This window comes from Aquarana catesbeiana, linkage group LG10, assembly GCF_042186555.1.
Source record: "Aquarana catesbeiana isolate 2022-GZ linkage group LG10, ASM4218655v1, whole genome shotgun sequence".
Taxonomy (NCBI): domain Eukaryota; kingdom Metazoa; phylum Chordata; class Amphibia; order Anura; family Ranidae; genus Aquarana; species Aquarana catesbeiana.
The window spans coordinates 245,000,274-245,027,966 of record NC_133333.1 but is presented as its reverse complement, the minus strand read 5'-3'; the positions used below and the strand labels follow the sequence as shown (position 1 = coordinate 245,027,966).

The window sequence follows — 27,693 nt, the reverse complement described above, 5'->3', positions numbered from 1 at the left end:
GGCGGTAGTTCGCTCCTCCGGCCGGCAGGTGGCGCTGTGCCGGTGGGGGGCGGTGTACGGACTGTCAGGCGGACAGATGAAGTCGGATGTGTAGCCGGTGGGCGCCTCTCTGGCTCTGTGCACCGGGCAGGTATACCGGGGGAGGGGGAGGGGCACCGTGCTGTATATAGGGAGGTGGTTGTATACAGAGAGAAGATCCGGGGTGCTGGGGAACCACAAGGCTCAGCATGTCAGCCTGACATCCAACCCGCATTGCGTTGTGTTCTATAGAGTATAGAGAGGAGGATGCCTGGTCTGTACCTCCCCCTCACTTCCTGTCTCTGTAACCCCCCCCCCCCCCAATGTAGGGAGACTTCCTGTCCCTGTGACCCCCACTGGAGGGAAACTTCCTGTTCCCCCCCCCCCCCATTGGAGGGAGACTTCCTGTCCCTGTGACCCGCCCCATGGAGGGAGACTTCCTGTCCCTTTGACCCCCTCATGGAGGGAGACTTCCTGTCCCTGTGACCCCCCCCCCATGGAGGGAGACTTCCTGTCCCTGTGACCCCCCCCCCCATGGAGGGAGACTTCCTGTCCCTGTGACCCCCCCCCCCCCTGGAGGGAGACTTCCTGTCCCTGTGACCCCCCCCCCATGGAGGGAGACTTCCTGTCCCTGTGACCCCCCCCATGGAGGGAGACTTTCTGTCCCTGTGACCCCCCCCATGGAGGGAGACTTCCTGTCCCTGTGACCCCCCCCCCATGGAGGGAGACTTCCTGTCCCTGTGACCCCCCCCCCCCCATGGAGGGAGACTTCCTGTCCCTGTGACCCCCCCCCCATGGAGGGAGACTTTCTGTCCCTGTGACCCCCCCCATGGAGGGAGACTTCCTGTCCCTGTGACCCCCCCCCCCTGGAGGGAGACTTCCTGTCCCTGTGACCCCCCCCCCATGGAGGGAGACTTCCTGTCCCTGTGACCCCCCCCATGGAGGGAGACTTTCTGTCCCTGTGACCCCCCCCCCATGGAGGGAGACTTTCTGTCCCTGTGACCCCCCCCATGGAGGGAGACTTCCTGTCCCTGTGACCCCCCCATGGAGGGAGACTTCCTGTCCCTGTGACACCCCCCCCCCATGGAGGGAGACTTCCTGTCCCTGTGACACCCCCCCCATGGAGGGAGACTTCCTGTCCCTGTGACCCCCCCCATGGAGGGAGACTTCCTGTCCCTGTGACCCCCCCCCATGGAGAAAGACTTCCTGTCCCTGTGACCCCCCCCCCATGGAGAAAGACTTCCTGTCCCTGTGACCCCCCCCCCCATGGAGGGAGACTTCCTGTCCCTGTGACCCCCCCCCCATGGAGGGAGACTTCCTGTCCCTGTGACCCCCCCCCCATGGAGGGAGACTTCCTGTCCCTGTGACCCCTCCCCCATTGGAGGGAGACTTCCTGTCCCTGTGACCCCTCCCCCATTGGAGGGAGACTTCCTGTCCCTGTGACCCCTCCCCCATTGGAGGGAGACTTCCTGTCCCTGTGACCCCTCCCCCATTGGAGGGAGACTTCCTGTCCCTGTGACCCCTCCCCATTGGAGGGAGACTCCCTGTTCCTATGAGCCCCGCACTGGAGGGAGACTTCCTGTCCCTGTGACCCCTCCCCATTGGAGGGAGACTCCATGTTCCTATGAGCCCTGCACTGGAGGGAGACTTCCTGTCCCTGTGACCCCCCCAAAGGAGGGAGAATTCCTTTCCCTATGACCCCTCCCCTCATTGGAGGGAGACCTCCTTTCCTTGTGACCCCTCCCCCATTGGAGGGAGACCACCTGTCCCTGTGACCCCTCCCCCATTGGAGGGAGACCTCCTGTGCCGTGACCCCCTCCCCCATTGGAGGGAGACCTCCTGTCCCCGTGACCCCCTCCCCCATTGGAGGGAGACCTCCTGTCCCCGTGACCCCCTCCCCCCATTGGAGGGAGACTTCCTGTTACTTTGACACCATTCATGGGAGATTTTCTGTGACCCCCCCCCCATTGGAGGGAGACTTTCCCCCACTTCCTGTCCCTGTGACACCACTGGATGGAAATGTCCCCCCACTTCCTGTCCCTGTGGCCTCGCTGGAGGCATCCTGTCCAACCTCGTAGCTATCCTTCCTCAGCACATAGAAAGACTGGATGGAATACTATGGAGGACAGAACATAATAGAGATAAAAAAAAAGAAGTGAGACTTCTTCCTTAAAGCAGAACCTCACCCAAAAAGGGGAAGCTCTGCTTATTTGCATCCTCCGCCCCTCCCCCCTCACTGCTACAGCTGGCACTTTTTTTTTGGGGGGGGGGAGCAGGAACCTGGCTTTGACAGGTACCCGCTCCCAGTTGCGGCTCAGATTGCCGCTGCGGTTTGATCCAGAAGTTTGACCCCCCCCTCCTTCCCCCGCAGCCTTCTGGGACACATTGCAGGTCCCAGAAGACCGCGGGACCAACCGCAAAGTGCAGCGCGGCAGGAAACCGGCTGTGAAGCTACAAGGCATTTACTTCCTGTTTCCCTTACCAAAGATGTCGGCGCCCAGAGCCCATTGAAGAATCGGCTCTGGTGAGGACAGCGCTGGATCACTGGACAGGTAAATGTCCTTCTACTAAAAGTCAGCAGCTGCAGTATCTGTTCTGTATTTGTGACTGCTGACTCTTCATTTTTTGGGGTGGGGGGGGGGGAGTCTGGAGCTCCTCTTTAATGACCTGTATTAATTTTTTTTTTCTTCATTAGAAAAGAAAGGGATTGATTGTTGACCTAAGAAAGTGGACAAGTCACAGTATATCCCTATAAAATGATTTTCCTTTTTGCATTTTCAGGGACGGGTTGTGGCGCCGGCTGAGTGGAGCGAAATGGTCCGGTCATGCTCTGCTGCTAATTGTGTCAACCGGCAGACGGCGCTTACAAGACGCAAAGGGATAACGTTCCACAGGTAGGTACTAAGGTCACTGCACAGTGTGTGTATGATTGTATTCTTATTACCATATTATTGTATTCTAATTATCATATCCTTTTTTTTTTTTTTACCACATCCTTATTACTGTATTTATAGAGTCATATTTTTTATTATTGTATATTGAGAGGAGCTTCAGCCATATTTCCAAGAAATGAAAAGTCAGCAGCTACAAATACTGCAGCTGCTAACGTTTTATTAAAGGACACCTACCTGTCCCAGGGATCCAGCACTGTCCTCACCCGGACTGGTTCTTCTCCAGTCTTCGGGTCCCCGGCACCGCCATGGTAGCTGTGGGAACTTGGCCTGTAACACCTTGCGGCTTCACAGCCAACTCCCCACTGCGCATGCACAAGCTGCGCTGTGCCTTGTGGATGGACCCACAGCCTCCTGGGACCTTTTGATGTGTCTCAGAAGGTTGCGGGGGGGGGGGGTTGGCGCTGAACTTCTGGTCTGATCGCCAAGGCAGCCAAAGCGGAAGTGGTTATCACTCGATACTAGGTAGCCCCACCCCAAAAAAAAAAATAATTTATTCCAAATATGGCTAGGGGGGGGGGGGGGGGGGGGCGAGGAGGAAAAGCGTAACTTCCCTTTTTGGGTCAAGTTCGGTTTTAATATCATATACTTGTATTCTTGTTTTTTTATTTTATTTATTTATTGATCTTGTCTTTTATTATTATCATATACTTATTAATAAATTTATATTATCAGTTACTTTTAGTAGTTTTTTATTATTGTTGTATTCCTATTTTTGTGGTGTTTTTATTGTATACTAATTATTATTTTCGTATTATCTTATACTTATTCCTTTTATCATGTTCTTATTCTTCTTTTCTTATATACAGTAAAACCTTGGATTGAGAGTTTCTATTGCTGCTAAAAGACACACTGAAATGAATGGGAGGCGGTTATTCAGGCGCTATTTAGAGGCTCACGCAGGGGAGCCAACCTGCCGCTGGTCGGCGAAGTGGTTCAACAGAGCTAAAGCGGCTCTAAGACGAGCGGCACATTAGCGCTAATGCAGCCGTGGCCCCAGTGTGGAAAGGGGTCTAAGCCCTGGTTCACATTGACTGTGGGAATGAAATGGTGCGAGTTTAGCTGAGCTCGCACCATTTCATTCCCGCGTGTCAGTCCCGAATTTCAGGGGCGATTTCAGAGACATCTGTGCGGGTTTCTGCACCAGATGTCAATGGAAATCGCACCCTGAAATCGCCAAAAGTAGTACAGAAACTGCTTTTGGGAATCGGACTGATTCGGACGGTGCCATTGCTGTCAATCGCCGCCGATTTGGCATGTCAAATCGCATGTCAAATCTCATCAATGTGAACCGGGGCTTAATGAAGGTACAACATTTAGCAACTCACATGGTTGATGATTACAAAAAGGCACCTCTAAGTATGCAGATATCCGGGGTAAAGCTGTCCATATAGACCGGTGTATTCAGATTTCATATTCAAACACATCTTGTATTATGAAATAAAACAACAATGTCATTGGGCCCCATTGTTGGTGTCATTGGGAGGAGATATACCCCCTTCATTGGTGTCAGTGAGGTGAATTATGCCCCATTGTTGGTATCAGTGGATGAAATGGTGCTCCAAGGGCTGAATAAAAACAAAGGGCCACAGTTTGGAGACCACTGCTCTGTACTATCAGCTGATGGATTGGGGACAGTAAAAAAAAAAGGGGGGGGGATCAGAGAAGACAGGATCAAACAGCCGTTTTACAAAACGCAGGAGATTAACCCCTTAGGTACCACGGTGAGTATAACAAGCATGCTTTAGTGCATATACCAGTGGTTCTCAACTCCTGTCCTCAGGACCCACTAACAGGCCAGGTTTACAAGATAACTGAAATACATGACAGGTGATCTCATTTGCTGCTCAGTGATTGCAGTATTCTAGTCTGCATCTCCCCCAAGGTAATACTTAAAATCTGGCCTGTTAGTGGGTCCTGAGGACTGGAGTTGAGAACCACTGGCATATACAGTCTGATTTTACTGTTGTGGGTTTAGTAACACCTTAAACATTCTTTTGCAGTGAAATCTTTTTTTCATTATGTTGCTTTAGTTTTTTGTTTTTTTTTTATTCCTCCCATGTTACAGTTCTAACCCCCCCTCTTTTTTTTCTTTTTCTTCTTTCTTCTTTCCTTTGCTTAGATTTCCCAAAGAGGAGTCACGGAGGACGCTGTGGGTGAATGCCGTGTCCCACTCTCACTCTGCGGTCGGTAGTGAATGGACCCCTTCCGTACACAGCTCTCTGTGCTCCCAACACTTCCACGATAAGCAGTTTGATCGAACCGGACAGACGGTGCGGCTCAGGGACTCCGCGGTCCCTATGATATTTTCAACCTTCAGCTTTGCAAAGGTAACGCACCACGCCGTAGGTGAATGTCTTATGCTGGCCGCACAGTCATTGGGTATAAATTTCATGGCCATAAAAGAACCACATTGGAGATCAATGGCTGTAGAATGGTTTAGAAGGGAGATAGCCATTCACCTCCCATCCCATAAGGCAGAACTGGAAATCCTCTAAAAAATTAGTGCAACTCAAGCAAGCGTTGCCAAAAGGACTTCTTTTCTGAATGTCGTTCTTTTTTGATGTGAGCGTCAAGAAGTATTAAAGCCTGTGGGCCAAAAAAAGTGGTTGTAAAGGCTCCAGGTTTTTTTACCTTCATGCATTCTATGCATGAAGGTAACCCCCCAATACTTACCTGAGCGCCATCACGATTCAACGTTGTGCATGAGAGCCTCGGCTCCCCAGGTCTCCACCTCCTCATTGGCTGAGACAGTATCGGGAGCCATTGGCTCCTGTTGCTGTCAATCACAGCCAGTGAGCTAATGAAGAGAGAGAGAGGGAGGAAGCAGGACCGAGCCTCAGCTTTGTGTTTGTGTGAATTGACACAGAGCAGCGGCTCGTGAACGAGCCAGCTTGGGTGCCCCCATAGCAAGCTGCTTGCTCTGGGGGGTACTCTGCAGGAGGGAAGGGCCAGGAGCGTTGGCGGGGGACCCGAGAAGAGGAGGACCGAGGCTGCTCTGTACAAAAACACTGCACAAGTATAACATGTTTCTTATTTAAAAAAAAAATGCCTTTAATATCACTTTAAAAGAGAAGATGCTGCAGCTGTGCCCCGCCGGCTCTAAGACCAAGAATCGAGAGATCACATGACTGTGAGCTGAGACCGGTGACTGCCAGTCATCTGCTGTCTGCTCTGCCCCTCCTGCGCTCACAGTTTATTTTTTTTTATTTTTTTTTCACAACTTTTTTTTTTTTCCCCACAATTTATGTATTTATTTTACACTGTACTACTTTTGTGCAGGTGATCAGTTTTTTTTTTTTAATTATCATTTCCATTCTTTGCTTATAACAGTGAATATAACTGTCATAAGCAACCATTTTTTATAAATGACATCCATTGTGTACTATTGTGATTGGCCACAGCTAATCACATGGTACAGATGGGCTGTGATTGGCCCCGTCCGAATAGACAATGAATAGAAGCCATTCATTGTGTACAATTGCCATGTGATCTGCTGTGACTGGTAACAGGGATCACATGGTACCACCAGCAGCCCGGTACACTGATCTGTTATTTGCTGTGCCCGGTGGACATGGCGGGTGACAGATCCCCTGCTGCAGTGCAGCCTGATCCTGGGAGGACGTCATATGACATCCACCCAGAATAACCGTACTCCCACCCAGCCGTCCTTTATCTTTGGGCCGGGCGGGAGGTGGTTAACCAAGGTACGTTTTATAAATGGCATGGTAGCTACAGTTCTGTCTCACACTTTTGCTGGACAGCTTGGTCTCCAACCACTTCAATACCGGGCACTTTCCCCGCTTCCTGCCCAGGCCAATTTTCAGCACTGTCACACTTTAACCCCTTCCCGACCAGCCGCCCCAGTTGTACTGCGGCAGGTTGGCTCCCCGTCGGTTCGCCTTTTTACCACTAGGGGGCAGACCCGCGGCACCACGCCGGAGCGATGATCGCTTGTGACAGAGCGAGAACCGGGATCTGTGTGTGTAAACACACAGATCCCAGTTCTCTCAGGGGAGAGGAGAGAGAGATCGTGTGTTCATACCAAGTATGAACACCGATCTCTCTGCTCCCCTAGTCAGTCCCATCCCCCCCCCCACAGTTAGAACACACACTAGGGAACACAGTTAACCCCTTGATCGCCCTTCCCTGCCAATGTCATTTATACAGTAATCAGTGCATTTTTATAGCACTGATCGCTGTATAATTGTCAATGGTCCCAAAAATGTGTCAAAAGTGTCCAATTTGTCCGCCGCAGTCCCGCTAAAAATCGCAGATCACCGCCATTACTAGTAAAAAAAATAATAACAATAATAGAAATGCCATTAATCTATCCCCTATTTAACATTACACATAATGGGTAGTCAGAAGGAGGCTAGCAGTGGCAGCCTTCATTTTTTTTTCTGGACAGGTTTACTTTAACCACTTGACCTCCGGAAGATTTACCCCCCCCCCCCCCCCTTCATGACCAGGCCATTTTTTGCGATGCGACACTGCATTACTTTTAACTGACCATTGCACGGTCGTGCCACTCTGTACATGAATGAAATTTACTGTAGCAGTAAATCTGCAATAGGGAGTTCCAGAAGTGGTTAATAGTGTGGGCCTTAACCTCAAGCAAGTTTGTTCAGCCATGTTTTTTTTTTTTTTTTGTTTTTTTTTTTTACTATTGACTGAATTTGATTGGAGTATTCTTCTTGGTTCCTAGTGATCTGATAGGCTAACTCTTCCATTTGCTCTGGATTCTAGATGCCAAGACATTGCTCAGCTCTCGGCTGCACCACTCGGGATTCTCGCCTGACCAGGGAGAACGACATCTCATTTCACAGGTCAGCTCAGTTTCTTTATCTTGAGGAGGGTCCTGTACTGTAGGTGCTACAAAAAAAAATAAAAAAAAATGAAAAGCTGAGGACAAAGGGGTAGTCACAAGCATTGGTTTGTATTGTATTTGCACTATAACTAAAGTGGAGTTCCACCCGTGTTTTGAAGGTCCGATCACTCTCATGCCCATCCTAAATGCTGTTATAAATGGCAATATTATTTTTTTCTTTTTTTTTTTTTTTTTTTCTTTACATATGTTTTTTACTGCTCTTCTGCAGCACTTCCGGCTGCGGCCGCCTAGGCGATTACGTCAGTAGGTGATCTGCAAGGGCTCCTGTGATAGCGGCATCGTGTATCCCAGGAGTCTTTGCGAATCGCCTAGTGATGGAATCTCCCGTTATTTCCAGACCGGAAATGACGCAAACGGGATGTCATGATTGACAAGTTGCTATAGCAATGGGGCGGGAACGTCCACAGACGCCGCCATTGTTATGGCAACCTGTTGGAAACAGAGCTTCTCAGCGGCATGAGATCGAGAGGTGCATGCTGGGTAGCCAGCTGCACCGAATCCCAGGAATCAAGAGAAAGGGGCTTCGGATGCCCACAGATGACGTGGAACCTGCCTGCTTTCCGAGATCTGGTTAGTCTTCAAATATTTTAAAACAAACTACATATAGGACATGTTCTAAATGTTGCTAGATATTTTAAACAAGTATGGAGGAGTTAAAAAAAAAAAAAAAAAAAAAGTATTTGGGGGGACTGAAACTCTGCTTTAATAGGTGGGTGCGGGAGGTTTTGAATTCTAGTCACAAGTATTGCCTGTGGGCTCCCTGCAGTTGGCTTTTTACCTCATTACTGATCTACTATGTCTAGTTATGCACTGTTTCTCTGGGTGAAGGCAGCCATCTTGTTGGAGGCAGGGCTTTGCTTCCACATGTCAGAGCCACCCCCTTGATGACTGGTTAGGTAATGATGAACATTTCCCATGATGCTCAACTACAATGCAGAGGGCATGAGTATCATGGGAAATGTGGTTCCAAAACATCTGGGGTGCCAAGGTTCGCCATCACTGCTCTAGACTGATTATTGAGTCAGAATAAATCGATTGTCACTGTGTGCCTGGCTACTTCTGCACTAGTTTGGGAAGGAACTGGTTAAACTGCAGCGGCTCCTTCGTGGGTAACGCTACACATATGTGCAATCTTGGAGTACTATGAGCCCAGCCTGCATGATGGCGCACCCCATAGAGGTATGTAACTAATTAGGTTCGGCTAACAGGAAATGGGCAGAATGACACAAGGGTTGTTTGTCCCAAGATGACCCCGCTGGACCTGGGTGGAGGCTTGGGACAGTGTTAAAGGATATGTAAAGGTTCGTTTTAAAAAAAAAAAACAAAACCAAAAAAAAAATATGTCAAACTTACCTCCTCCTGTGCAGTGGGTTTTGCATAGAGTGGCCCCGATCCTCTTCTGGGGTCCCTCAGCAGCGCTCCTGGCTCCTCCTCTTCTCAAGTGCCCCGTTGGAGAGCCGCATTCCCTGGAGGCACTCGTGCGGGCGCGCTCCCATGTCCTGCTGTGTCCATGAACACAGACAGCAGGACTTGGATTTGATTGACAGCAGCGGGAGCCAATGGCTGCGCTGCTATCAATTTATCCAATCAGGACCGAGACACCGGCTGGAGCTGGTGTGCTCATCCCTGACGCTGGAAAGTCCGGGTTTAGGTAAGTAAGGGGGGGGGGGGCTCTGGGGGGGCAGCTGAGACCCCCTTTTACTTACCTGAACCCAGTCTATGAGGAGGTTTTTCACCTTAATGCAACCCCTTTAAGCCCTGGTACCTTTTTCTGTTTTATTAAAGGTTACCAAGAAAAGAGGACCCTCGACGAAACCTGTGGATTGCAAACTGCAGAAGAATGGACCCAAGTGGTAACGGGCTTTGGGACCCCTCCTCAGAATATGTTTATTTCTGCTCCAGGCACTTTGAGAAGAGCTGCTTCGAAGTAACAGGAATAAGGTACACATAGTCACTGTTTTATAATGGGAATTAAAAAAAAAAAAAAATCACATCTGGTCCCAAACTGGATTTGTTTTGACAAGCAATGATAATTGGGTAGAGGCGGGCAATTTCAACCCCTCCCTGCCCAGGCTGTCAGCACTTTGAATTAAAATTGTGCGGTCATGCAACACTGTACCCTTATATTTTTATCTTTTTTTTTTTTTTTTTTTTTGACATCTAGAGATTTCTTTTTGTGGTATTTAATCACCACTGGGTTTTTTGCTGAACTAACTAAAAAAAGACCGGAAAAAAAATGTTTTTCTTAGTTTTTGTTATAAAATTTGGCAAATAAGTAATTTTTTTTTTTTCTTTTTCGTTGATGGGCTCTGAGGCGGCTTTGAGGGGCTGCACTGATGGACACTGACAGGCGGCACTGCTAGGCGGCACTCCCCTGCGGCACTGAAGGGCACCAGTAGGCAGCACTGATGGGCACTGACAGGTGGCACTGCTAGGCGGCACTCCCCGCGGCACTGATGGGCACCAATAGGCAGTACTGATGGGCACTGACAGGTGGCACTGGGCACTGACAGGCACCAATAGGCAGTACTAATGGGCACTGACAGGTGGCACTGCTAGGCGGCACTCTCCGTGGCGGCTGTAGGGAAAGGGCAACCGATACAGCCCGCAACCTCAACCCCAGTTGCCAATCTGGGAAGATGATGTTGGCAGGCAGTGAGTGCAAGCCTGATGGGCGCTGATGAGGCTGCACTAATGGGCGCTGATGAGGCATTGCCCTGATTATCAGTGTAAACAATGTACTCGCTGTCCCCTGTCAGATTTGCCGGTTATCGGCTCTCCTTTCCTCACACAGAGACGGCGTGTGAGGAAAGGAATGCCGATAACTGGCAAGTTTGCTTACATGTGATCAACTGTGATTGGACACAGCTGATCGCATCGTAAAGGGCTGCTCTGATTGGCCCATTACCGCTATCTGTCATCAGCTGTGTCTAAAGGACACAGCGGTCAAAGAGCGTACCTGAGGGGGGGCGTCCTCCCAGAGCCAGAGAGCCACGCTGTAGCCATGTTTCGGCTATAGCGTGGTTGGGAAGCAATTAAAATGTTACTAAAATCTTGTTTATTATTTTAATTTAACAAAAAAAAAAAGTTATACACCCCTGGTCTGTGTAATGATTTTGAACAGAGCAGCCCAGATCCTGCTCCTTCTGGGGTCTCCTGCCAGCAATCTTGGCTCCTCCTCTTCTCCATGTGTCCCCATATCAAGTTGCTTGCTTTGGGGGCACACGTGTGTGTGTGTGTGTGTGTGTGTGTGCTATCTCCCGAGCTGTGAGTGTCTATGGGGCCTTGCTCCATAGACGCACACGCACAGCCCTGCCCCCCGCTTCCTCCTCACGGCATTTGATTGACTGCTCAAGTCCCTGTGTGAGGGGGAGAGAAGACTGCAGGCGTTCACAGCGCTGGATCATTTGAGGACTTCATTAACCACTTGCCCTCCGGAAGGTTTCACCCCCTTCATGACCAGGCCAGTTTTTGCGATAAGCCACTGCGTTACTTTAACTGACAGTTGCGCGCATGTGCGACGTTGTACCCAAATAACATGAATGTCCCTTTTTTCCCACAAATAGAGCTTTCTTTTGGTGGTATTTGATCACCTCTGCGGTTTTTATTCTTTGTGCTATAAACAAACAAAGAGTGACAATTTAAAAAAAAAAAAAGCAATATTTGCTTTCCAGGACAAGTAAGTGTCCGATTATTAAAGTCAGCAGCTGCAGTATGTGTAACTTTCAAAGCAGAACTCCGCTTTAACCATTACACGCCACCAGTTGCCCCACCTCTAATCACGCCCTCATAAATTATCTCATGAAATGACACTGTTAAATGTTTTATGCAGAATTAAGTTGCACAAATAAATATTAACCGCTTGCCGACCAGCGCACGACAATGTACGTCGGCACAATGGCAAGGCTGCGCAAATGGGCGTACCTGTACGTCTCCTTTAAATCGCGGGCTAGTGGGCGCGCGCCGCCAGCGGGTGCGAACGTGCCCGCAGGTCCCGCAGACTCGATGTTCGCCGGCGGCCCGCGATCGTGACACAGAGAGGCAGAACGGGGAGATGTAAACAAGGCATTTCCCTGTTCTGCCTAGCAACATGACAGAGATCTACTGCTCCCGGTGATCTCTGTCATGTTCTAGTGAGCCCATCCCCCCTACGGTTAGAACACAGTGAGGGAACACAGTTAACCCCTTGATCGCCCCCCTAGCGTTTAACCCCTTCCCTGCCAGTGTCATTTACACAGTAATCAGTGCATTTTTATAGTAACGATCGCTGTATAAATGTCACTGGTCCCAAAATAGTGTCAAAAGTGTCCGATGTGCCTGCTGCAATGTCGCAGTCACAATATAAATCGCCATTACTAATAAAAATAAATTATTAATCAAAATGCCATAAATCTATCCCCTATTTTGTAGACACTATAACTTTTGCACAAGCCAATCAATATACGCATATATATATATATATATATATATATATATATATATATATATATATATATATATATATATATATATATATATATATATATATATATAATATATATATATATATAAGAATTTTTTTTTTTTTTTACCAAAAATATTTAGAATACATATTGGCCTAAACTGAGAGAGAATTTTTTTTAATTTTTTTGGAATATTTATTATAGTAAAAAATATTTCTTTTTTAAAAAAATTGTCACTATTTTTTGTTTATAGCGCAAAAAATAAAAACTGCAGAGTTGATCAAATGCCACCAAAAGAAAGCTCTATTTGTGGGGAAAAAAGGACGTCCATTTTGTTTGGGTACAGCGTCGCACGACCGCGCAATTGTCAGTTAAAGCGACGCAGTGCTGTATCGCAAAAAGTGCTCTGGTCAGGAAGGGGGTAAATTCCTCCGGGGCTGAAGTGGTTAACAACAACAACAACTTTAACAAAATTAACATAAAGCATATTTCATTGACCTGACTGTGATAAAATATGATTGGCTAATATAGGTAATAGGCACTTTACACATCATTACTGCCTTGTTAAGTAAATATTTTTTAATGCTATAATAAATATAACATTAAAAGAATTAAAACCAATGAATGAGACTTACAGCGGAGCACTGGACAGGGGCGCGGGAGCTGTCATAGTTTACTTTTCCTATTAACAAGCTGGTAATTGGATGCTCGGACCGCCTAGCAACCAATCTCCAGCTTGTTAATAGGAAAAGTAAACTTTGGCAGCTCCTGCCCAACCCTCTTCCCTGCCCCGCCCCCACCTCATATAGTTCTTTGCCAACTCCCGCTGTATGCCAGGCCCTGTTAACAGAATGAGAGGGGGCAGAGGCTGGGAGGAGAATTGACTCTCTTTCAACCCTGCCTGTACCCCCCACCCCCTTCTCTGATGCAGCTCCACACTTGCCCTCAGCTTATTTCCCTTATTTCCACTCGCCTAATGTGAGCAGGCGAGTAGAGATTCTTTTTTTTTTTTCAAAGTATAACAAAGGCAAAACCTTTTTTTTTGTTGTGGAGAGGGATTAGAACCCCTGTCAATTTTTATCGCTGTATGTGCCCCCCGTTTGTCCTCTTTACCATTTATTATTGAAAGTAAAAGAAAATCTCTAATTTTGGGTTGTCCCCAGAAAAGTAATAGAGGGCAATTCTTCCAGTGGTGACACTAGTTCTGGAGACCTGGGGGATCCCCAAGGGAACACTTTAATTTGCAGGGATTTCCTTTTCTTTATCGTTTTGGCTATGGGACAGGAAGTGAAGGGAAATCTCAATGGGGGCACTGATAGCAGAAAGCAGACAAAAAAAAAAATCTGACATTGGTTATAACCCTCCTTTACTCTATCCAAAATGGGGGGGGGGGAGTTCTATAGCATAGATGAATGCTTCTTTGATGTAAAGCCTGTTGCCTACAGATCTTATTAGCCCAAGAACAGTGAGTATTGAAGTGACTTACTATACTAGTGCACGTACTATGTGTTTTTCTTTAGCTAACCCACAGTGCTCTGAAAACCCTTTGTCATGCATTAAATGTTTATTTGTTAAACTAGGATAGTATATAACCTGTAAAACAAAAGCTAAAAAAAAAATGTTACAAACCTGCAAAAAAAAAAAATTCTAAAGAAAAATTGACTCAAAGCATAGTTCCCCTTTAGGCAATGAAGGTATACTTTATCTGGGTCTTGTTTTACTGTCTAGTGGCTATCATCGTTTGAAGGAAGATGCCATCCCAACAATATTTACAACTTCGACAAAACCCCAGAGGGTTACCAAAATCAGAACACAAAAGAAGAAAACAACAAAGGCAAAAGTAAAAAGGAAATTGTAAGTATACACCCATCACCTTAAAGCTGGACTTCACCCAAAAAAGGGTTTATATCCTCCCTATTCTGCCACATTTGTCCCTTTTTTAGGGGGGGGGGGGGAGCAGGTACCTGGTTTTGACAGGAACCCACTCCCACTTTGGCGATCTGAGCGGAAGTTCGACAAGGCCCCCCCTCCCCCGCAGTCTTCTGGGACACATCACAGACCCCAGAATGCCAAGGAACCATTTACAAAGCACGGCTCGTGCATGTGCATTCTATGCATGAGGGTAAAAAAACCTGTGTGCAGTGGCGCCCCCCCCCCCACTCCTTACTTGAGCTTCCTCCGATCCAGCAATGTTCTCGGTTACCTTGGCTGTCTCGGGACTCTCCCTCCTCATTGGCTGATACAGAAGCGGGAGCCCATTGGCTCCCACTGCTGTCAATCACAGCCAGTGAGCCAATGAGAAGAGCAGGGGAGGGGGGGCAGCTCTATGTGTCTTATGGACGCACAGAGTAGTGACTTGGGATCGAGCAGTTTCCCCAGGTCAAGCTGCTTTCTCTGGGGGCACTGGTCAAAGGGAAGAAGCCAGGAGCGCCAACGAAGGACATGAGAGGAAGAGGATCGGGACTGCACAGAGCAGGTAAGTATAACATGTTTGTTATTAAAAAAAACAAAAAATAACAAAGCTTTAGTATCACTTTAACCACTTACAGACTGGAAGATTTTTCCACCTTAATGACCAGGCCATTTTTTGCGATACGGCACTGCATCGCTTTAACTGACAATTGCGTGGTAGTGCAACGCTGTACCAAAACAAAATTGACGTTCTTTTTTTCCCCACAAATAGAGCTTTCTTTGGGTGGTATTTGATCACCTGTGGTTTTCATTTTTTGCGCTATAAACAAAAAAAGAGCGACAATTTTGAGAAAAAAATATATATTTTTACATTTTTGCTATAATGTCTCAAAAATGTAAAAAAACAAATTTCTTCATCAGTTTAGGCCAATATGTATTCTTCTACATATTTTTGGTAAAAATAATATCAATAAGTGTATATTGATTGGTGATGGTTTGCGCAAAAGTTATAGCGTCTACAAAATAGGGGATATTATTTATGGCTTTTTTTTTAGTAATGGCAGTGATCTATGATTTTTAGAGCAACTGCGACATTGCGCCGAACAGATCGGACACTTTTGACACTTTTTTGGGACCATTGATATTTATACAGCAATCAGAGCTAAAATTAGCCTCTGATTACTTTATAAATGTCACTGTCAGGAAAGGGGTTAACACTAGGGGGCGATCAAGGGATTAAAAGTGTTCCCTGGGAGGTTTTTCTAACTGTATGGGGGTCTGGGCTGACTGGAGGAGGAGAGAGATCGTTGTTTCTAATCACTAGGAACCGCAGATCTATCACTAATCCCCTGTCAGAATGGGGATCTGTCTGTTTACATTGACAGATCCCCATTCTGGCTTCTCGTTCCCTCGATCGCGGGTGGCTGGTGGACATCGCAGCCACACGCATCGGGTCCCCCCGTTGTACAGCGGGCGCGCACATGCCGACGTACGCCTACGGTGATTTGCGGGATAGTGCGGACCTACCGCTGTATAACGACGGCAGCTGGTTGGCAAGTGGTTAACTGCTCTTTTCAACGATCCTGCACAGAGCGGTCCCTTACCACCTCTTCTGGAAGCTCCCTGCCAGCGCAGTCCGCTCCTCCCTCCTCCCAGGTGCTTCCTTTAGCAAACCAGGTGTTAAGGATGCCTGCATGCTCCTAAGCTGGGCTGTGTGCCAGTAAGTCACGCCCCTGCCACACTCCCCTGAAGAGTCAAAGCTAGAAATATCCAATCAGCAGGGAGCAGCATGAGTCTTGCTATATAGAGATTTTTAGGCTTGACTCAGCAGGGGGCATGTCAGACCTCTGCAAAGAGACCACTGCTTTCATACAGAGACCACTGCTTTCATACAGAGACCACTGGGTCATTCTCTATAGAATGCTGGCACAGCTCATGCCTTTCTATTCAGGTTGTGATTGTTTTCTGAAGAAAACAAACTATAGTACTGCTCGCCTTTTGATTAGAATGTACAATATGTCGCTTATAAGTGAAAGTTGAATGGGCTTTAAAGGGGTAGTTCACCTTTCCTGCACATTTCCAACAACCCCTCCCCCCCCATGCATTCCAGCATCCTCAGCCCATTACATACCACTACTCCGCTTTTTAAAAACGTGCTTCTTTTTCCAATACATTTCCATAGGCCTGTCTGCAAATATTTCCATGTAGCCAAATTCAGACAGGGTAGGTCGGAGGTTAGAAGAGCCCCCCCCAGCAGGAACCTTGGCTTATTCAGATTGCGTGCATGCGCAGTGTGCTCTCTCTCCCTATAGCAATAACCACTGAGCTCATCGTTGTGGGTCAGAGCAAGGAAGAGCTACGTGGGAGTTCTTGTAGACAATCCACACGCAGCCTTCAGAAATGGAGTGGGAAAGGCCCACCTTTTTAAAAAGCTGAGCAGCGATATGAAATGAGCTGGGAATTCTGGGCTGTATAGGGGGTCTTGTTTTAAAGGTGCAGCAATGATGAACAAACCCTTTAAAGGCTAAGTTCACCTTTAAAAAAAAAAAAAAAAAAAATTATAAATGCATATTTTTTTTTTTGCATTGATTTTTTTCTGAAGCCTTTGGAGCATTGCAAACAGCAGATCATGAGTGCAATTTCGGGCTCCTGCAGAATCTCAGCATAGCTGTCAGCCCTTAAAAGATATCTAAAGGTTCCTTTTTTTAAAAAAAAAAACAAAAAAAAATGTGTCATACCTCCTCTGTGCAGTTGGTTTTCCACAGAGTGGCCCCGATCCTCCTCTTCTGGGGTCCCTTAGCCGCGCTCCTGGCTCTCCCTCTTCTTAAATGCCCCATTGGAGAGCCGCTCTCTCTCGGGGCACTCGTCCGGCTGCGCCCCCGTGTCCTGCTGCTGCATCTATTGGCACAGACAGCAGAACGTGGCCCTATCCCCCATGCCAATGGCTGCGCTGCTATCAATCTATCCAATCAGGACCTGAGAGCTGGTGTGCTCGTCTCCGTCACTGGAAAGACCAGGTTCAGGTAAGTAAAAGGGAGGGGGGCTCTGGGGGGCAGCTGCATCACAGGAGGTTTTTCACCTCAATGCATAGAATGCATTGAGGTGAAAAACCTTGAGGGGCAGGCAGTACTGGAGAGCAGGAAGATCAATGAACTGCGAGAGAGCTAACCAGCAAACCCCCCCCCCCCCCCCCCTGCAGTTCATTGAGAACTACCAGCCGTCTGCCGCAAGAGTTTTGTGAACGAAAGACGCAACCTTTTGGGCGGAGCCCTGCACAGCCGTACTCTTTTTAAATTGTGATAGCAGGGGGATCGGAGGGGCGCAGGCAGTTGCTATTTGGTAACATGTTACATATTACACCCTAAATACGGGTGTAACATGTTACCAACGGTGAACTTATCCTTTAAATACCTGTAACTTTGTAAACGAAGTCCACTAATATTCTGCCTCATTTTTATTACCAGAGATTTCTTGACGAGTGATCATGCAGCCTCGTGTGAAAGCGCAGATCCTTCGAGCAACCAGTGTTTTGATGCTAGGAGGTATGACAGCGTACCAACACCAGACCTGGTGAACTTCCATGGACTCTGCCCTGAAAATATCGACATCCCAGCTGATACTGCCCCAGCCGAAGGAGCTTTGGCAACCACTGTAGACCACCAGATGCATCCAGAGGCCACACTGGAAGATATTGAGGTGGGAACTGTAATCGGCGGACCTCTCTCAGACTTGGAACTGTCTCAGGAAGATATGTCTTCTGATATATGCGTTATCACAGACCCAGAGGGATCCGCGGAGGGGGTGACAGAACAGCTGCGCCCAGTGTCTCCTTCGGTCTACATGATGCGCATCCCCCAGCCGCCAGGGGCCTACATTCAGAACGAGCACAGCTACCACGTGGGGAATGCGCTTCTTTGGAAGAAGAGAGCAGAAGCCGCGTTGGAGGCACTGACCAAAGTCCAGAGACAGCTGGAAGCTTGCAGACGGCGGGAGCAGAGGCTCCGCCTTCGCATCTCTGCTTTACAGCAGGAACACTTGAGGGAGAGGCGCGCACAATCGGATGTCCGAGAGAAGCTGAAAGAGCATCTACAAGTTTTTGAGCTTCAGCTTATAAACGACTTTGTGTAAATGCTCAGTTGGGTCTGCTGAGGGTATGTTCCCATGGGGGGTCTGCTGAGGGTATGTTCCCATGGGGGGTCTGCTGAGGGTATGTTCCCATTGGGGGTCTGCTGAGGGTATGTTCCCATTGGGGGTCTGCTGAGGGCATGTTCCCATGGGGGGGTCTGCTGAGGGCATTTTCCCATGGCGGGTCTGCTGAGGGTATGTTCCCATGGGGGGGTCTGCTGAGGGCATGTTCCCATGGGGGGGTCTGCTGAGGGCATGTTCCCATGGGGGGGTCTGCTGAGGGCATGTTCCCATTGGGGGGTCTGCTGAGGGCATGTTCCCATTGGGGGGTCTGCTGAGGGCATGTTCCCATTGGGGGGTCTGCTGAGGGCATGTTCCCATTGGGGGGTCTGCTGAGGGCATGTTCCCATTGGGGGGTCTGCTGAGGGCATGTTCCCATTGGGGGGTCTGCTGAGGGCATGTTCCCATTGGGGGGTCTGCTGAGGGCATGTTCCCATTGGGGGGTCTGCTGAGGGCATGTTCCCATTGGGGGGTCTGCTGAGGGCATGTTCCCATTGGGGGGTCTGCTGAGGGCATGTTCCCATGGGGGGGTCTGCTGAGGGCATGTTCCCATTGGGGGGTCTGCTGAGGGCATGTTCCCATTGGGGGGTCTGCTGAGGGCATGTTCCCATTGGGGGGTCTGCTGAGGGCATGTTCCCATTGGGGGTCTGCTGAGGGCATGTTCCCATTGGGGGGTCTGCTGAGGGCATGTTCCCATTGGGGGGGTCTGCTGAGGGCATGTTCCCATTGGGGGGGTCTGCTGAGGGCATGTTCACATTGGGGGGGTCTGCTGTGGGCATGTTCCCATTGGGGGGGTCTGCTGTGGGCATGTTCCCATTGGGGGGGTCTGCTGTGGGCATGTTCCCATTGGGGGGGTCTGCTGTGGGCATGTTCCCATTGGGGGTCTGCTGAGGGTATGTTCCCATGGGGGGTCTGCTGAGGGCATGTTCCCATGGGGGGGTGTGCTGAGAGTATGCGCCCATTGGGGTCTGCTGAGGGTAAGCGCCCTTGGAAGTTTTTTACTCCTACATACAAAACAGGAGTAAATACTGGTAAAAAGAGGGCTGATTCTGTTACCGTTTAAATTCTTAAAGTGGAAGTCTAGCCAAAACTTTTATTGAGTTGGCATAGAGTGGGGTGGGGTTGGAGCCCCCTTTGGGTTTTACTATTATCTGGGGCTACATTAGGAAGATTCAAGCTACCCATAGATGGATCAAAATTCAGCCGCTTCAGCAGGGACCGGAGAAATTGTGATCCATCTATAGACGGTCTCGCTTGATTGAAGTCGATCTAACTAAAATTTTTCTCGATCAGCAGGTTGCAGCCGCTGATCAGTGTATTCTGACAATGGAGGAGCCATGTTGTCAGAACATAGTGGTCCACCTCACACGTGCGGATGGGGGAATTCCTTTGTTTTTTCTTAATGAGCCCTCTGGCCGATCGAAAAAAAAAAACGAGGCATCTATGGCCAGCCTAACTCCAACCCTAATGCCACAGAGTGAGGAAAATCTGCAAAGACTCAGACAGCAATAAAAAGCTGCAAGGAGAAGAAGCCGCACCAAAAGTATAGGAGTCCAATTATATTTATTTCATTACAAAAGTCTAAAGACGACCACCCCACAAATTTTGGTTGCTATAAGGGTCTCCTTTGATCGAGTCTTTAGTATGCAGTTTTTTGGGGGGTTAAAGTGTTACTAAACCCAGGACTCTGCATTCACTATATCTGGTCTCCCACAGTACACAGAACATGGAAATGATATATTTTTAGTAAATATAAACTGCTAAATCCCTTTTCTCATCAACAGTTAGAGCAGTCTTGTGACTTCTATCAGTGTCTGCTTAAAGCTTGTCGGCTGAGTTTTCTTTCTCCTCTCACTGTCCTATGAGGCTGCAGGACCCCTGACCCTCTGTCTGGACAGTGCTGATTGGCCCTGTGCTGATCACATGCACCCTCCCAATAAAAAAAAAAAATGCTATACATACCAAACTGAGCATGTGCAGCTTGTCCCCTACCGTCTGTTCTATCAGGAGATGGATTGGGGACAGCAGAAGAAGGGGAGGATCAGAGAAGAGAACCCTTTATACACAATGCAGAGGATTAACCCTTTAGGTTCCACAATGAGCATAACAAGCATGCTTTACTGCATATACAGACGGATTTTACTATTGTGGGTTTAGTAACACTAAACGTTAGCTTTGGAATAAAATGTCAATTTAAAGAGGACGCCCCCCCCCCCCCCCCGCCGCTCTGCATGCAGACACATAAACATTGTCATGTTCAGTTGTTTAACCTGTTCCCACCGGCTCTACGCTGGGCAGGTGGGATTTAAAAGCGGTATTCGATCCCAAACCAAAAATGCATTATATTGCAGCTTTCCAATCCTTAGATGTGGTGGCTGCATTAGTTTTATATTTTTTTTTTTTAGGATTTTCCCCCCTCTGTTTTCACCTGGTGATCTGGCCAGGAACACACCTCTTGTATTAGTGAGACCCCACCCTGGATTAAAGGGATTGTAAAGCTTTGTTTTTGTTCTTTTTTGTTTTTTTTTAAATGACAAACATGTCATACTTGCCTCCACTGTGCAGTTCATTTTGCACAGAGTGGCCCCGGTCCTCCTCTTCTGGGGTCCCTCAGCGGCGCTCCTGGCTCCTCCCCACATCGAGTGTCCACATTGAAGCTCTCTCCTACGGTGGACACCCGTGGCGGAGCGCTCCTGGGTTCTGCATCTGTGTCCATTCACAGAATGCAGGACTCGGCCCCGCCCCCCCCCCCTCATTGGATTTGATTGACAGCAGCAGGAGCCAATGGCTGTGCTGCTATCAAAGACACCAGCTAGAGCTAAGGTAAGTAAACGGGGGCTGGGGGGGGGGGCTTCAGCATCACAGGAGGTTTTTGACCTTAATGCATAGAATGCATGAAAAAAACATGAGGATGTACAACCCCTTTAAGGAGCAAGGGTGGCACAGCAGACAGCAGCATTGTCAGTCTGGGGGGAGGGGATTGTTAAATGTATTAGCAGACATAAATACACTAAACAAAGTGAAGCCAAACTCCAGCTCAGAGTGAGTTACGCAGTTTTTTGTTTTTGTTTTTTCCTGTTGGAATAAAGGTTTTACATGAATAAATAAAAGCTGATAAATGTAAGCACCCCTACCAGTGTTAAATGGTTTGTCTCATCCATGTAAGCTGGAGATCTGGAACTTTTGGAAAACAGACTTGCTGGCTGGATCATTGGATGTAAATAGAAGAAAGAAAGTCTAAAAAAGTAAACTAATGCGGCCATCACATCAAAGAAATTGTAAACTGCTATACAGTAGTACCTTGGATTACGAGCATAATTCGTTCCAGAAGCATGCTTGTAATCCATAGCACTCGTATATCAAAGGGAGTTTCCCCATAGGAATCAATGGAAACTCAGATAATTCGTTCTAGTGTATGCAGTACCGCATGTGGCCAGAGGTGGGGGGAACTGAGTGTCTCCGAGCGTCACCGGGGCCCCTGCTTCTCTGGCCCCATACGGTACTGCACACCGCAGAGGCTTGAATCCCGCTCGTCTTGTGAGACAACGCTCGTAAACCGGGTCAGGATTTAAAAAAAAGAAATGGCTCGTATTGCGAAACGCTCGTAAACCGCGTTACTCGCAGTTTGAGGTTTTACGGTATAATGAAAATTTGCTTTTGGGTTTAATACCGCTTTAACACCAATCGGCTTTTCTGTGCCGAGAGCGTGCTCGGTGTGCACTCCCAGTACGGTAACCAAGATGTTATGGGCAGTTCCCGATGCATGCTTGCAAACGGGAGCTTCTGATCGTGTGACCATTGTGACAGCCAATCGCAAGATCTGAAAGCTGCCGGCAAGGGGCTCATTAAATAGTTTGTGTTTAGTGCCTACCCGGGTGATCTCATCCGATCTTGGGCATGCACAGTATGAGAGCAGGGGCAGCAAGATCCCGAAATCACGTACATGGCATGCACCCTACAAGATCGGGTGTGGCTTGTCATTGTTCAGCATCAAGTTGCCCAGATCTCATATTGGCACAAGTTCCATAAGTGACCCGACCAGTGGTGGCTGGCAAACAAACCTGGCCCCCTCACTCCCCCAACCCAAACAACCCCCCCCTCTGTCGCTCAATCCCCGCCAGCCCAGCACTTACCCCATCCAGGTGGCGGCTTCCCCCCTGCATCTCCTCCCGAGTCCCGCGATCACTTCTCCTCCCAGATCTTAGGACACTAATATTCACTAATGTCTTCCTGCTTCTCCTCCCGGGCCAATCAGGAAGCGGGTCCTGCCTTCCCCTTGGGTCTTAGGACATTCATATTCACTAATGTCTTCCTGCTTCACCTCCTGGGCCAATCAGGAAGCGGGTCCTGAGACCCGATTGGCCGGGGGGGAGAAGCAGGAAGACAATAGTGAATATTAATTTGCTAATGTCACGCAAGTGGGTGGGCTCGGGGAGGGGCGCAGTGCTCTGTGCCATGAGCTCACCCTTTTTGAAGCCAATTAGAGAGACTGGCTCTAATCATGTGCTTTAAATAAAAAAAACAACCCATTGAAATTCATGCGTCTGGCGCCCTGCATGTAGATTAGGGGCCGAGCTCATGGATTAGGGGGGGGGGGCCAGCGCCCCTTATGAGCGGCTGACACATGTGCTGTACACTATATTGGTTGGCTTGTTGTTGCTGAATCACATGCCATCCCCAAGTCTCGCACGGCGCATGCACCAGGTCTGGCGTGATGTCATCAGTGGGCCGGCACATAACAAGGCAGAATAAGCCGGCCACAGATTATGTAAATGTGAAACAGCGGCTTGGAATGTGTGGACCAAGGAGGGGAGAACCTATTGGAAAGGGGACAAGCCAATAAAGAAAAAATATGAGCCAACTGCTGAGTGAATTGGTTTCCTTGAATACATTTATTTGATGTGGGGGGAGGGGGAGTCCGCTTTAAAATCTTTGTAAATCCTAACAATGGACTTCTTTTATTTGCTTCCTTGTTATACCTGTTGGATCAGTGCAAAAACGACATGTTGGCCCTGGTCCCAGCGCAGCTACATCGGTGCACTTTGCACCTCCGTATTCATTGTGGCTTGTGACTCCATTTACCAGAAGTCTATGCAAGACGCAATGTAATCAGTACAAGTAGTGCAGCGACTGTTTTCATAATCCCGATGATTCGAACAGTTTCCATTGCCGGTAATGGGGTGCGACTCGTCATGCGATTTGGACTTATGCCACACTCTTTGTTGAGTGTGGCACGTGTTGCAATAATTTCCCTTTGGGATCAATAAATTATTCTGAATCGGAACTGTCAAATCACATGACAGGTTGCACCGGTCTGAACGGGGGGCTTAAAGAGTTTGTTACCCTAAAAAAAAGAAAAACAAATTGATCCTGTCCCTTTTAAAGCATGAATAACGGCACAGTGCTTGTGCTGTGTAATTTGGCCCCTTCTATCACCTGAAATACCTGGCTGATCCTGCCTGGTTCTGCCCTCCCCCCTGTAAACTGACCACAGTTTAGCATGGCTGCTGAGCCCTGACATCGTGGTCAGTTTACATGCCTCCGTCATCCGCAGCTCTCCACTGTCCTCCTCTCCCCCCTCCCTCTCTGCCTGTCAGCTCGTGACAGTGCCCGCCCCCTCCCCTCCTGCTGCTGAAATTACATTTAATTTCTCATACAATCCTCTGTGGTTAATAATGTAAGGAGCCCCCTGTGTCTGTGATTTATAAAAAATAATGCCGCTATATACCTGATTTCAGAGCGCCGCTCGGCGCTCACGTGACCGGCGACCTCTCTTCTCTCCTCTTGACTGACATCAGTGGGAGATTCTTGGCCCCTATCCGCCGCAGCTGTCAGATCGGGAGATGGGAGAGGCGGCCGGTCATGTGAGCGACGAGCGGCACTCTGAAATCAGCTATATAGCAGTAATATTTTTATAAAGCATAGACACAGGGGCTCCTTACATTATTAAAGTGGTTGTAAAATCAGAAGGTTTTTTTTGTATCGTAATGCATAGAATGCATTACGATAAAAAAAAAAAACCTTCTGACACATGACGTGAGACACAGGGGACTGCATTACGATAAAAAGCCTTCTGTGTGCAGCTCCCCTCAGCCCCCCCCTAACACTTACCTGAGGTCCCTCTATATCCAGCAATGTCCACAAGTGTCTCGACCTCCTGATTGGCTGGCTGAGACAAAGCAGTGATGCCATTGGCTCCCGCTGCTGTCAATCAAAGTCAGTCAGCCAATCTGGAGGTAGAGGGGCCGTGCCGCAGCTCTGTGTTCGAATGGACACTCAGAGCTGTGACTCGGCTCGGGTGCCCCCCCCATAGCAAGCTGCTTGCTGTGGGGGGCACTCAACAGGAGGGGAGGGGCCGGGAGCACAAAAGAGGGACCCGAGAAGAGGAGGATCTGGGCTGCTCTGTGCAAAACCAACTGCACAGAGGAGGTAAGTATAATGTGGTGTTTTTATTGAAAAAAAAAAATGAGACTTTACAATCACTTTAACCACAGAGGATGGAAGAGTGGCTTAACAACCACTTTAATCTTGTGATCTGATAAGTTCTTGTGCTCTCTGCCTGTGCTCCACTGTTATTGGTTACATTTGCTCCCAGTTTACTTCTGTGAACTACAGAACCCCTCCCCTCTATGTTTTGGAGATGAGGAGGGAAGTGTTTTGTAGCCCTTCCCAAGCGTAACAACGCTGATCTTCCATAGGTACAGTGAATTATTGTAAGGATTCTAAAACAGGAGGTGCGTTGTTGGCAGGTGAAAAAGAAAAGTCACATCTAAGGACTGGTAAGCTGCAATTTATTACACTGGAGGAGATTTACTAAAACTGGAGCACTCAGAATATGGTGCAGCTGTGCGTGGCAGCCAATCAGCTTCTAGCTTCAGCTTGTTCAAATAAGCTTTAACAATGAATCCTGAAAGCTGATTGGTTTCTCCGGAGATTTACTAAAACTGGAGTGTAAAAAGAGGTCCTCTAAAGAGGATTGGAACTTTGAAGGCAACTGAATATAGGCAAAAACCAATTATATAGTAACGTAATTTATTAAATCTTATGATAAGAAGTCAATGTAGATTAGACATTACGGTTGACTGTTTAACCACTAAGCCACCGCCCACCGTCATATGACGGCGGGACGAGGCTTCTCTTGTTCTGGGCGGACGTCATATGACGTGATCGCCCTCCCGAGCCACTAGGGGGCGCGTGCCCGCTGCGTCGCTCGGGACCCCGGTGCCCGGCGGCCGCGATGTCCGCCGGGCACCCACGATTGCCGGGTAACAGAGCGGGACCTTGGATCTGTGCATGTAAACACAGATCCACGTCCTGTCAGAGAGGAGACCGATGGTGTGTCCCTTGTACATAGGGACACCGATCGGTCACCTCCCCCAGTCAGTCCCCTCCCCCCCCACAGTTAGAATCACCTCCTTAGGTCATACATTAACCCCTCGATCGCCCCCTAGTGTTAACCCTTTCCCTGCCAGTCACATTTACACAGTAATCAATGCATTTTTATAGCACGGATCGCTGTATAAATGTGGATGGTCCCAAAAATGTGCCAAAAGTGTCCGATATGTCCGCTGCAATATCGCAGTCACAATAAAAATCGCAGATCGCCGCCATTACTAGTAAAAAATAAATAAAAATGCTATAAATCTATCCCCTATTTTGTAGACGCTATAACTTTTGCGCAAACCAATCAACATACGCTTATTGCGATTTTTTTTTTTACCAAAAATATGTAGAAGAATATATATCGGCCTAAACTGAGGAAAAAATTTGTTAAAAAAAAAAAAAATGGATATTTATTATAGCAAAAAAGTAAAAAATATTGTGTTTTTTCAAATTTGTCCCTCTTCTTTTGTTTATAGCGCAATAAATAAAAACCACAGAGGTGATCAAATACCACCAAAAGAAAGCTCTATTTGTGGGAAAAAAATGATAAAAATTTCATTAGGGTGCAGTGTAACATGACCGCGCAATTGTCATTCAAAGTGCGACAGCGCTGAAAACTGAAAAATGGCTTGGGCAGGAAGGCGGTGAAAGTGCCCGGTATTGAGGTGGTTAAGAACAATATCCAAACATAAATGATAAATACAAAATGACACTGATATTATCTCCAGATAAGAGCTTAGGCCCTATGCGTTTAAGGATTGTGTCTTTTCTTCAGGGGCGTTCACTTGTGGAGAGCAGCGTGCATCTCGTATCAAAAAAGAGGAATATTCACTGCTGGATGTCAACCAGAAATAGACGGAAATGAGGTCCAAGCGCCAAGTTGGACAGACCCTTGGAGACTGATATTGATTGGTAACACTTGATTCATTCAGATGTTAACTGTCGAGAGGCAACCAGCCCAGGTGTTTAATTTGCAGAAGGCCCACACATGAACAAATAAATGTTCAGAAAAAAGGATATAGTATTAGCCTAAGGGTGCCAGAGAGGAGCGCATGAAAGAATCCTTTTGTCAATAAGCAGCACTGCTGTTAAAGCGGTTAAACTGAGAAGACTGCTTCAGCTGCTGGTTTTAGGAGCTCCCTCCCTCCTGTGCTTTTTAATATATATTTCCATAGCACCCTTCTACCTTAGGATTTACTAAAACCGGAGAATGCAAAATCTGCAGAGAAACCAATCAGCTTTCAGGTTTTATTGTCAAAGCTTTAATTAAACAAGTTGAAGTTAGAAGCTGATTCTGTACCCTGCACAGCTGCACCAGTTTTAGTAAATCTCCCCCAAAGTACTTCCCAAGATTGGTGTTTGGGGCAGATAGGAGGCTGGGGTCTAGGGGCTCACCCAGTAGGACAGGGATAGGCAACCTGGAGCCCTCCAGCTGTTGCAGAACTACAAGTCCCATCATGCCTCTGGGAGTAATTGTAACTGCCAGCTTTGCAATGCCTCATGGAAATGTAGTTCCACAACAGCTGGAGGGCCCCAGGTTACCTACCTCTGCGGTAGGATATCATACTAGGGACAGTATTTAGACGGGAATGTGGGATTTCCAAAGGCATGACATGTGGGAGGAAATGTGATCAAGGAGGAAACCCCCAAAAGCACAGAGAACATGCAAACTCCATGCAGATAGTCTTGGTCAGGATGCTACCCAAGGACCCGTCGCAAGTCAGAAGTTCTAACTACAAAGCGGTGGTGCTTCCTATAAGGGGCAAATTTATTTCAGAATCCCATTACCAATAGGAGTCCAGATAAAGGCAAACTTATCCTTGATGAAGGAGGAACTTGTCAGTACCTGAAATGTGTTGGCTTGTCATCTGTGGACTTTCTGTGATGAAATAAATAAACTTTGACAATTGTA

General features: G+C 47.9%; 1 protein-coding gene across 2 annotated transcripts; it reads left to right on the top strand.

The window, feature by feature from the left end:
* Positions 1-27,693, top strand: THAP7 (THAP domain containing 7). Of its 2 annotated transcripts, none has more exons than XM_073603578.1 (8): positions 1-130; positions 2,800-2,912; positions 5,092-5,299; positions 7,719-7,798; positions 9,646-9,801; positions 14,031-14,156; positions 17,678-18,364; positions 26,557-27,693. In XM_073603578.1, exons 2-7 carry the CDS (start codon positions 2,833-2,835, stop codon positions 18,339-18,341), a joined length of 1,314 nt encoding a protein of 437 aa, XP_073459679.1. In that variant the 5' UTR covers positions 1-130; positions 2,800-2,832; the 3' UTR covers positions 18,342-18,364; positions 26,557-27,693. The 2 variants fall into 2 exon arrangements, with proteins under 2 accessions (XP_073459679.1, XP_073459680.1); XM_073603579.1 differs by lacking the exon at positions 1-130 and adding an exon at positions 1,848-2,570.

What these genes read in the sequence shown, in the direction of transcription:
- THAP7 (XM_073603578.1), top strand. Translation starts at nt 2,833, where the DNA reads ATGGTCCGGTCATGCTCTGCTGCTAATTGTGTCAACCGGCAGACGGCG. An exon ending in AAAGGGATAACGTTCCACAG is followed by an intron (nt 2,913 to 5,091) that starts GTAGGTACTAAG and finishes TCCTTTGCTTAG; the next exon opens with ATTTCCCAAAGAGGAGTCAC. An exon ending in TTCGAAGTAACAGGAATAAG is followed by an intron (nt 9,802 to 14,030) that starts GTACACATAGTC and finishes TTTACTGTCTAG; the next exon opens with TGGCTATCATCGTTTGAAGG.